The 12042-nt window shown below is 39.3% G+C and overlaps 1 protein-coding gene across 1 annotated transcript in view; it reads left to right on the top strand.

Moving 5' to 3' along the window:
• klf12b (Kruppel-like factor 12b) overlaps window positions 1–12042 on the top strand; it is an 85628-nt gene that overhangs the window by 59043 nt on the left and 14543 nt on the right. Inside the window, 1 exon segment of the mRNA XM_041806878.1 lies at window positions 307–442. Coding sequence (XP_041662812.1) covers window positions 307–442 — 136 coding nt within the window.

Genomic DNA, 12042 nt, shown 5'->3' with positions numbered 1-12042 from the left:
TCAAATGTTGGACTTTTTTTCCCTTTGGTTACTGTGCAAAAACGAGTAGAATCAAAGAGAGGGACAAAGTTAGCTTGCTAATCATCAGGATGTGCTGTGAAAAGGATCCAGCAGGGAGTGAATGCACTTAGACTCGCGTTGCTGCTCCAGGGCTTTTAATGTTGAAGTTTGTCATTATGGTGAATATGCTTCTCTGTCAGTTTCACATGGAAGGGAAAAGAGAACAGAGTCATGCATGCACCATATCAAGTATTCTCTCGCAGAAGTGTTCACACTGCCTCCCATGTTTGTGTCTCATCCTTACAGCACATATAGACCCCAACGGCCTGTCGCCGAGGCAGATCAAGAGTGACAGCGACGACGATGACCTGCCAAACGTGACCTTGGACAGTGTTAACGAGACCGGCTCCACTGCGCTGTCTATAGCCCGCGCTGTACAAGAGTGAGTACCATGATCTGTGCACTGTTTCTCCTCTGTGGTCTAAAATAATCTCTGCTCCAAGCCTTTATTTCTGCTCTTTAAAGTCACAGGGAGATACTTTAGAGGCTTCAGCTTTGCTGCAAAGACTTAGGTGTTATTGTAAAATTTAAAGTCAGAACCTTATTTGACTTATTATGCAGTACCTATAAAAGGTATTCACCCCCTTGGATGTTTTACCATGTACTTGACTGTATAGCTCAATTATGGTCAATATAATTTGGCTTTTTGACAAAAAAAACCCTATTTAATGTCAAAGCAAAAACTGATTTCTACAAAGTAATGTCAATTTAATAAAAATATGTAAAGTAAAATAAATGATTGCATAGATATTCAACCCCTCAAGTCATTAGTAAGTAGATGCACCTTTGGCCGCAATTGCAGCACTGAGTGTGTACATGGATAGGACACTGCAATTTTACTCCATATTTCTTTACAAAACTGCTCAAGCTCTGTCAGGCTGCAAAGGGATCAGGTGTGAACATCCCTTGTCAAGTTCAGCCACAAATTCTCTATTGGATTGAGGTCACAGAAGGCCGCATTCCTCTTACCCTCTACCTTTACAAGCCTTTCTGAGAAGCATCCCTACAGCATGATGCTGCCACCTCCGTGCTTCACAGAGGGGTTGGTGTGTTTGTGGTGGTCTGAAGTGTTTAGTGTCTGATGGCAAAAAAACACCAAAGAACTTTCTTCCACTTGACCATGGAGTCTCCCACATGCCTTTTAACAAACTTTAGTGGAGATCTAATGACTTTTCTTCAACAGTGGCTTTCTTTTTGCCACTCTCCCATAAAGCTTTGCCTGTTGAAGAACCCAGGCAACAGTTGTATGCAGAGGAGTAACTCTTCATAGGTGTCTTGGTGGCCTCTATCACTAGTCTCCTTTTTGCAGAGTCACTCAGTTTGTAAGGACGGCCTGATCCATGCAGATTAACACATGTGCCATATTCCTTCAATTTACTGATGACTCATTTTAACTGAACTCTGGGGGATGTTCAGTGCCTGTTAATTTTTTTTTTTATCCATCCCCTGACTTACATTTTAATAATTTTTTCTCTGAGTTACTTGGGGTGTTCTTTTGTCTTCATGATGTAATGGTAGCCAGGAATACTGATTAACCAGTGAATGGACCTTCCAAACAGAGGTGTATTTACACTACAATTGAGACACATTCACTGCACTGTGATCTCCATCTCACTAACTGTGGGACTACTAGCACCAATTGGCCGGACCTCTGTTGAATTAGATCGGTCATTTCAAAGGGGGTGAATATTCATGCAATTTATGTTTATTTTGCATTATATATTTTATTTTATTGGCATTACTTTGTAGAAATCTGAGTTCACTTTGACTTTAAAGAGTATTTTTTAGTCAAAAATACAAATGATACTGACCATGATTAATTTATAAAATAAATAAAAGGGTACAACATCTTAAATTAAGTTAATCTGAAGTATTAAAAGAAAACAAATAAGACTAGAGTCGCTTTTAGTTACTAAAACTCACTGCTGATGCAATTTTTCTCATCAAAATAAAATGTAACATCTCATTTGTGGCTCGAGTACATTGTGTTACTGAATTGACAACTCATTACAAGTGTTTAAGGCCTTATTTTGTGTTTGCCATATCAAGAAATAAGATGATCATTTGGATATGTCAGATGAATTTGGCTTTTGTGAAGAGTAAAGTGAAATTAGTGGCTATAATTTAAACAATTACATCTGCTAAGATTTGAGTTGTTGCAGTGAGTTGGCCATGCCCGCACAGGGTTGCTGTCTGGAGGAACAAAAGCAAACCAAACTTTCCAGACTGACAGAGAATTGGGAACTAAAACACTTGTGGGAGTTGCAGGATAGGAGATGTAATGATGTGCTAAGGGACTTCTGTTTTGGTTTTAGAGATGGTGTAACAGTGTGACGTCTGCTGTACTGAGAGTAACATATCAGACCTTTAGTGTTGGCTGCTTTCATTTTTAATAATATGCAAGCAGTGGTCTCTTCCTCAATGGTATCTTACATTACACATGTTTGTGCATCTCTGGGCTTTTATTTTGAAATGTTAGTCCATTGTAATTTTCCAGTCGGGGCTTACAGCAGTCATTTTTTCCCTTTTTTGCCATTATCCATTGTTTATCTGCTGGAAGGTTTGTGGTCTAAAGAAAATTTCAAATTTTCAGCAGATGATGATGGTGGTTACGGGGATTTAAGAAAGGATTTTAAGACTATAAACAAACAGCATGAAAGTTTTTAGAAATGTTGTGTAAACTGTTAAAAACAGAGAAGTATAAAGCGCATTTAGTGGAAAAGTCAGAACTCTTACATTACAGAGATCAGAGTGCAGAGGTTTTAATGTTTTCCCTGATATTACACATTTGTTAGTCACCCTGGAAGAGAGCATTATTTACATATAAACTCTGTATGGAGCCATACAAAGTGCATTTCTGCATGCTTTTGCGTCTGCTCCTCTACACTGGTCGTATATGCGTGGGCGTGCATCTATATGCCTGGCTGCATATGGCTCAGACATACTTTCTGCCCTGTTCGGCCTACAGACATCACAACTCCTGTGGTGCCGCTCCATCTGTGTTGAATGAAAAAGACTTTCCTCTGCACTGGACGACAGCTTTCACTCTCCTGATCAGAAACAGGAAATCAGACGCAGTGAAACACTTGGCTCGGCCCTGCCCCCCTCCCCCCGCCGCCGCCCGTAAACCCAGAAAAGCCAGAACCAGCAGCCCTGCCAGGCTCCGGTTAATACCCACGGGACTTTTTATTTAGACGCACTGTAAGGAAACTATTCCAGGACTCTGTGAGAATCCTGCTAATGAAGTAGCAGCATTAACAAGGCCGAGGCTGACAGTAGCTGAACCCTTACTGCCTCAGTTTTGGTGGTAATGACTCAGCTAAAGGGCTGACATTGTGTACAAAGCATTTTACTGTTTGTGTTTACATGTCTTTCTGTGTAAACAACTACAGTAAAGATACTCAGTCAGTTATTGTGGTGGCATTGGGCAACAATAGACTGTTTATAAGAACTTGGCAAGGCCTCTTGGTTTCAAAAATTAAGTGTAAAGCGTTAGTTCAGGCAGGCCATGGAGTCAAGCATCACCGTAATTGAGATCAGCTGATCTTACACAAGCCCTCATCTGCTGATGGTCAGCTGATTCACTCCAAGCATGCTATTGGCTAATCGTTCTCATGGTGCCTTATTCAAACTGCTCTAGCCTGGCTACACTTTGCTGCTCCTTTTGCAAGCTGATCTTGCAACCCTCCTCCACCCCAGCTCCTCCTTCATTCTGCGTCGGACTTGATCAATGTCATTCTAAAGTCATTGATGCCTGCTCTGTTCTGGGTATTTTGCTGCCTTTCTCCCTGCCTTTTCCTTATCGGCATAAGAAGAGCAGGAATGTGTGCTCTTCCTGCTGGATGCTTTCCACGTAGGCTCGAGGTAGGGCAGGGGGAATCGTACAATGTCATGTCATGTGTGTTTCTTGACAACGTGGACCTGACTGAAGTTAAATTATTCAGTTTTTCTTTTGGCCAGTAGGCGGTGACTGCACTAGTTGTAAGGGTTTGATTTGAGCAGAAACATATCTGCAGTTCATCAAGTGTCCACATGAGGCATGCACCGAAAGCAAAGCCCCATCAACACCCATACTGAATGAGTGATTTTCATAGCTAAAGCTTGTATGTTTGCAGCCTTACAAAAATGATTGTGGTGAGACCAGATCATGTCTTTATTGGCAAATAATGCATGAGGGCCAACATTTTAAATAGTTCCTGTTTTTTATAATATAAAGAATAAATGCTATTTGTTTTATCTGTTATGCATGAAAATAGACACAAATGATAAAATCAACACTACCCATGTATTTACACGTGTCCTTTACATGGGGTGGATTGATGAAACTACCTCAACTTTAGAACTAGAGTTCTTCTGATTCTGATACAGTATCGGAAATATATCTGATACTGCTTAAAATGCAGGTATTGGTATTGGCCAGTACATGTGTTTATCCACGTTTTCTCTACTTTTATATTTGACTTAATTTAACCATGCTATAATTAAGACTGGATGCACAAATGACCAGCCAGAACCCACAGCAGCAGCAAAGTTTGGAAGCATCATGACATTCGCTATGCTCTGTATGTACTTGTTAAAAAACCCTTCCTGACTGTCTAGTCGTAAATGACATGAAGTGACACAGGTTATTAAAAGTTAAATCACTTTTCAACCATAAATCCTAGCCTCTAATTATTTTTCTCTTGAGGCTAGCTGTTGCAGCTAACCATGCCTTTGTAGTCCTTACGGAAGTGTCTCTAGCAAGCCTGGAACTTGGGTGACTTTTCAGGGACTTAAAAGATTAACCCTTTGAGACTGACTGACTGTTGTCATATAAAGGCTCTAAAAACTAAAATAACTTTTTAAACATAAATTGCAGCCACATACTTTTTTTCCCTTTGAAAGTGCTCAGTTTTGCTGTTGTAATGATGCTATTCATGCCTTTGTAGCCCTTATGGAGGCATTTCTAGTGAGTCTGGAACTTGGGTGACTATCCAAGGTCTTTAAAGATTAAATCCACACAAGTAACTCTGATATTTGATGTCTTTTTATCAATTTTTAAATCCATTTTCCATTGTTTTTTCTACTAGCTTGGCATTTGCCACCATGTTGCATTCCCAAAACAGACCTCACATTAGCTGCGACATCCAGGCTGCTCCGTGATCACATCATACTTTGCCAAACAGCGGATGTATATACACTTAGAAATGGAAAGAGAAAGCCTGAGTAGCTCATAATGGCAGAAAAAGAGACAGAGAAGCTGTGATGTGGCCCTCTTTGTCTCTGCAGACAGGAGGTGTTTTGAATAAGAGCTTATTATGAGCCAATATTAAACAAAATTAAATATGTGAATATTTTGAAGATGGGAGGACAAGTTATTTTGACTTCATAGTCCAATAACTGTTTTTTAAAATTCAAGTGACATCACTGCAGCACACAGATTCTTGAAGCCCAAGGTTGTCCTGAAAAAAAGGATTTTTAGAGCTTGACTGAGAACCACAGGGTTGATGTTTTCTAAGCTTTTAAAGATGAAAAGTCCAGATGAGACAAAAATGGTTAAAAAATAGCTTAAGGCTTACAGAGTTAAATCCACACTGGTAGATCTGATTTTTAACTTCTTTTTATCAACATTTTTTTAATTTAATTTTGGGGCCTTTTGTGCCTTTATTTGATAAGGGAGGACACTGGACAGAGTCAGAAACAGGGACGAGAGAGTGGGAAGAAACATGTGGGAAAGGGCCACAGGCCGGATTCAAACCTGCATAACTAGGCCATCTGTGCCCAGTTATGTTGTTTTCCCAGAATGCTTTGTGAGGGGCTGTCAGCCAATGGCAGGCTGTTCAATCATGCTGTGTCAAACTGTGCATGCTTAACCTTAAGAGGTTGTGATGTGGCTCTCTGTGGTATTAATATTTTAATATTTAGCAGTAAAACTCTTTGTAATTGGCAGGGAAAAAACTTAAAGTGTCACAGAGAGGCTGTACATATATATATATTTTTTGTTGAGCCATGTTCTGGGTTTACTTTAGGCCTAAAATAATGTCTCAGTTTGCCACAGCACAGTCATTCCAGAAAGTTCCCACCAGTATTGGATCGGTACTCATAGCCAACACTCTGGTATCAGAATCGTTATCAAGAAGGAAAACATGGTATTGGAACATCTCTACTTGGAACTCAAACATACAGTATATCCTCTTTGCCTGTGGATATAGTGCAAAATTCAAGAATATTCCTTATCGCATCAGGCACTCGAGATATCATGAGGCAATAACTATAAGGTTAAATGATCTTTACCTTTGACCTACAACCTCCAAAATCTAATCAGTTCATCCTTGAGTCAGAGTGGACATTTGTGCAAATGTTGAGGAAAATCCCTCAAATCATTGTTGAGATAACGTGCTCACAGGAGTAGTCCAGATGGATGGATATACAGACATCTCAGCTACCAACACAGAGGCTAAAAATAATATATGCCAATGGGGCTGGCAAAATGGACTTGTTACGTGTCTTGATATGAGATGTACTGTCTGAATAAGAGAGTGTAAACTTACTCAAATGTGAGTTTTTGTAGTGTAGCTCCAAAAAAAAGGAGGTGACTGCCAAAATGTTGAAATCCAAACTTTCAAACGGTGTTTTAAAAATTAAATCCTCTTCTTTTATACAGTCTGTTTCTGCAACACACTGTGGTAGTGGAAGTTTTCTGGCTGTGCTTGTTCTGTTCTACAAGAGGAGGATGTCATGTTCCAGAGAAGATACACACTCTCTCCCTCTTTCTCACAAACACACAGACGCTCGCTGGACGACTCAGGTTTCCGTGCAGGTTATTGAAAGGGACAGGCGTGCCCCTGAGTGCCACACGTGGGCACCGGGTGGTCAGAGGAGAACAGAGGTTGGCAGGACCCAACCTTTCAGTGCCCGAGCTTTCACCATGGAGAGAAATCACCAGCCAGGCTTTAGCAATGCCCTGCCAGGGCCTGCCTGCCCACACACTCACTGCTCTGTGTGCAAAGTGCAGACTGTGCTGTGTGGAGAACTGTGAAAAAGAGTGTGTGCACGTCTGTAACTATTAATCCTCCTCCTGTGTGTGTGTTTGCACTGTATGCACGCACGTGTTTCTGCACAGTGGACAGAACAGCTGGTTCCAGAAGGAGGTCAGCCATTGTCAACAGGAACACACACTAGCATGTTTGTCTGAGAAAAACAAAGCAGTCTGTAGTCTTCTTCGGATACTCACAGGATTTTTGGCTGCATGGAGGGAGATGGTGCGTTCTGTATTGACACGACACATGCAACAGAAGCCGACGGAGCTTCTCTGAAACTAAGGGTGGGCAACATGGGAAAAAATCATATCATGGATTTTTATGGCTGTATCACGATCTTAATTTCATCACAATTCTTTTAACTAGGTCTAAGGCTGTCAAAGTTCAAAATCTTTAGTTGTCAAAAACTAAGAAACATTTACGTCTAGTTTTAGTCTATAAAAATTATGTTTGCATGAAAACTTTCATTAAAAACATTAATTTTCTTTGGCTAAATCTGAAGCCAAATTATACTTACGTATGTGTTCTATGCAGCTGAGAGGAAGAAGAGAAACAGATTGACAAAAGTTGTGTTTTGACAGATTTACCTGTCTGTGGAAAAATTGGATTACATATTGGTCTTGTTTTAGTCTCCTTGTTGAAAACTCCTTCTCATTAAAGATTACTTTTAGTTGGACTTAAGCCTGATTTAGACTTTTAGACTGCCTTGCCCCGATACATACATCTCATGCCTGGAGAATCTAGAGAATAAAGGGCTCGCCTATATTCTTCAAAATGTTTTTCAGCTGAAATAGGAAAATTATAGATAGAGAGCCTTATTTACCTTGTTGTGGCAAATAAAATATGTCAGGATTGGTAGTATATATTAGTAGCCTGCTTCTTGATGACCTAGATGAATGCCAGAAGCTGAAATGCCCCTGTTTAACCCCTTAGAGTGCACTCAAATCTGGGAAAAACGCCGGTCCAAGACATACCCAAAATGAAATGATAACTGTTCTTGAACCCTTTGGTGCACATGCATGATGTTGGTCTCTTTTGAAAGATAACATTTTAAGGTGTCCCAATAACAATGTAGAATCACAGCAGGTGCTACTGCAACTGATTTATTGTAGTTTGAACATAATAGTACAAATATTTCAATCCTTGCCTGGCTTTTTTCATCATAAACAGATAAAAGTGACTTGTGTGTAATGGCTGGAATACAAGATGAGAGCAAAGTATGAAGTCCTACCTACTTTCACAGAAAATTTCATCAAAAAACACCAATATATGAGTGTTTTTGATAGATTTACCCCCAGTGGAGAAATACTGTAGAATTTAATGTCCTAAGAAACTGGATTACATATTGGTCTTGTTTTAGACTCCTTGTTGAAAACTAAATGTAGTTTTTGCCATCAAACACCCATTTTAAGTTGGACTCATGCCCATTTCAGACTTTCAGACTGCCTCACCCCTGATACATACCTCTCATGCCTGGAGAATCTAGAGAATAAAGGGCTTGCCTATATTTTTCCACACATTTTTCAGCTGAAATAGAAAAATGATAAATATAGAGTCTTATTCACCTTGTTCTGGCAAATAAATATGTCTGGATTGGTAGTATGTTAGTAGTCTGCTTCTTGATGTTCTGTATGAATGCCACAAGCTGAAATGCACCTGTTCAATGATGTTTTTCTCTAAACTTCTCAGTTAAGATCGCCATACTTGTTTCCACACCAGCACGATATGTTAAAGGCAAAATAACACAGTACAATTTAAAATTGAAGTCATAGTTTTTTTCCGTTCTGTTGCTGTATTTCCTCCCCTGTGTTTCTGGAAATGTGTGCCCAGTGAGTGTAGAAGGAACAGCTTTATGTAATTCATCAGGATGTAATGCATCCACTTTTACACAAGCAGCCGTCCTGACAGCATCAGCAGAGAGGGGTGTTAGGGCGGAGGATGGGAGTGCCTGCAGCTTCCAATCCAGGTATCCATCCATATATAAATAAATGAGTGAAAGGAGAGAGAAAGAGTGTGTGTCATGTGCTTCTTGGGCAGCCTCCTCCATATTCATGCGTCTCCCTGGGGATGGGTGAAGAGGCGATTGTGGGAGAGCAGGAGTGAAAGAGGGGAAGACAGCTACACACAGAGAGGAGGTGTTTGTGTGGAGGTCTAGGGGCTTGTGTTGCCGAAGTCTGGCCGGTCCCCAAAGACCTGGGGGCCACAGAGCAGAGCAGGTGGAGGGAGGGCAGGGGGGTTAGTATCCTCAGACAGGTACAGGAATGCCCAGTGGGCAGTCTTCCAAGGCACACATACACATTGTTGCACACAAACAACACTTTATTTCCTGTTTTCCTCCTATGGCCTCTACTGCTGTTGATCTGTTTAAGCTGCCTTGTGTTTGTGATAAAACGCTCCGTTATTGTGGCCTTGTTTCCGATGCAACATAGGAAAATATGTTTTGTGTTTGCATGGTGGGAAACCCCTTATATAGGAGACACATAAAGATATAAACCAGCGCTCTCACTGCTTGTGTGTAGTACATGAAGAGGGGTAAAAAAAGAGGAAACAAAGGAAGCAAAGAGAGGTCAGCTCTGTTTGAAATCATTCACAGCCGTACTTCCTTTTGCTCTCTGCTGCTGCTTTAGGGAGTCACAACCACACACATGCCGTTGTGACACACACAGTTCAAGTCAGTGTGAGTGTTTTACCCCCGGGCTCACATGAGAAAATACAACAAATTGATTCTCACAAAACAGCTATGATGCACAAAGCCAAAGATGTGGTAATAGTAAAAATATGTACTGTTTAAAGAAGGAATGCAAGCCTCTGAAAACTTTGTGTTTGCTATATTTGAGACATATTTTCTATTAGATTTAACAAGAACATTATTTAGCTAAGCCTTTATTTATGTAAACATAATTTTATTCTTGCTATGATTAAAAGAAACGGAAATATCCTTGATATTTTAAGTTGCAATTTTGCATGATTGGACAGATGCCACTTAATTTTTTGTCCTTGCAATATACCAAATACAAATGACACTTCTTATATTGACAATAAAAAAACAATCTCATATACTGGCAAGGTTTGCAGGCCTTCTTTTTTTCAAGATCTCAGCATTAATCATTGCTTGTTTTATTAGTCTGTAAAAATAATCATCTAATAGAAACAGAGGTTGATTGATAATTCACTCGGTTACAAAATGACGAGTTTGATGTAAATATTAAGTTATGATACATTACATAGTTTACATAGTTGTATTATCAGGAAATATCCCATCATTTTGTTCGTATTGTTTCATAATGTGTGGTATTTTATGATAATCATTCGTATTGTATTGTAACAGTCTATTTTGTATCACATCAAATCATTTCAATTGCAAAGATGTTGTATTGCACCATACTGTATCGAATTATATTGTATGGCATTAAGTTATGTCGTGTCATGTCTTATTGTATCATATTGTTTCTTATCTTGTTTTATCTTATCATACAACAATGCAGCAAACCAAATCATATTTTATTATACAGTATTCCACTGCACTGCATATTGTATGAACTTTTATTGTATAGTAATACAACACATCATATGGTATTGTATGGTAGAGTATGGTCTTGTATCGTACTCTACCATAACATGATGTAGTGTATCATATTTGAGCATGCCGTGTTGTATTGTTTCTTATCGCATAGTATTGTATCTGAGCATGTTGTATCATATTGTGTCATTACCTTTTTTTTTTTTTTTACCTTATCTCAATTTATGTTATCATATCTTAGTATGCCCTATTGTATCTTATCATAGTGTAGCGTAGTGTAGCTTATCTTATCTAATTGGATCTTACTTAGCATGCCATGTTTTACCACATCTTATCGCAGAGTAATGTATGATATCACATCTTAGCATGCTGTATCATACTGTATCTTATCATATCTTACCTTGTCTTATCTTATCTTAAATCTTACCTTGCCTCATCTCATCTTATCCATCCATCTTCTTCCACTTATCCAGGTTCCAAGCAATTCCACCCAAATGCCCCTTTTCCCAGCAACACTTTCCAACTCCCTATCTTATCATATCTCCATATTTTATCTTACCCTATCTTGTTTTATCTTACCTTATCTTGTCTTGTCTTATCCTCCTATCTTAGCATGCAATGCAGCGCAATGCAACACAGCACTATGCAGCGCAGTGTAACGCAACGCAACACAATGCAGCGCAACAAGCCATACTGCACATCTTATTGTACAATAATACAACACATCATATGGTATTGTGTGGTATGGTTTTGTATAGTGCTGTACTATTTCATAATTAATTGTATTGCATCTATCACATTGGATCACAATGTATTGTATCGTATCGCATTTTGTATTGTACAGTCCATCTCCTCATATCATATAGTTACATCTTGTATCGTTTTAACTGCACCATATTATGTAACATAATCTTTTTGTACACTATATTTTAAAGCATCCCATCATATTGAGTCCAATTGAATTACCACACACTGTATGGTGTTGTTTTGTATGGTGATGGTATGGTGTTGTATAGTATGGTATGGTATCAAGTGGTATCATATTTTTACCTCATCATATCGCCTTGGCTTGCCCTGTCTTGCCTCCGGTCATTCCCACTCTCAGTGTAAGTACAGTACACTATTCTTTGTAATGGCATCAGTCCATCAGTAGTGGCTGATCATGTAGGTTTAAACACAACAGTTAAGTGTGAGGAACACAGGGGCTGTATTGTGTATTTACACATACAGTAAGCCTGCAGATATAAATAGAAACTCTACACTGCTAGTAGCATCTTCCAGAAGAGCAGTAGTGGTGAAATTTTCTCAGCCCACTGAGGAGCAGAAACCCTTCAGCTGCTGCTACAACATGGTGTGCTATGAGGATTTCTTTAAAACCTTTTATCACCAAAAATGTCCTGAGATGAACGCATTTATATAATTGAATGTTGGAAGCCAATAGAA

The sequence above is a fragment of the Cheilinus undulatus genome, linkage group 15 (genome assembly GCF_018320785.1).
Source record: "Cheilinus undulatus linkage group 15, ASM1832078v1, whole genome shotgun sequence".
In the NCBI taxonomy this organism is placed as follows: domain Eukaryota; kingdom Metazoa; phylum Chordata; class Actinopteri; order Labriformes; family Labridae; genus Cheilinus; species Cheilinus undulatus.
The sequence above is the reverse complement of the archived record's forward strand: the minus strand, read 5'-3'. Positions and strand labels throughout refer to the sequence as shown.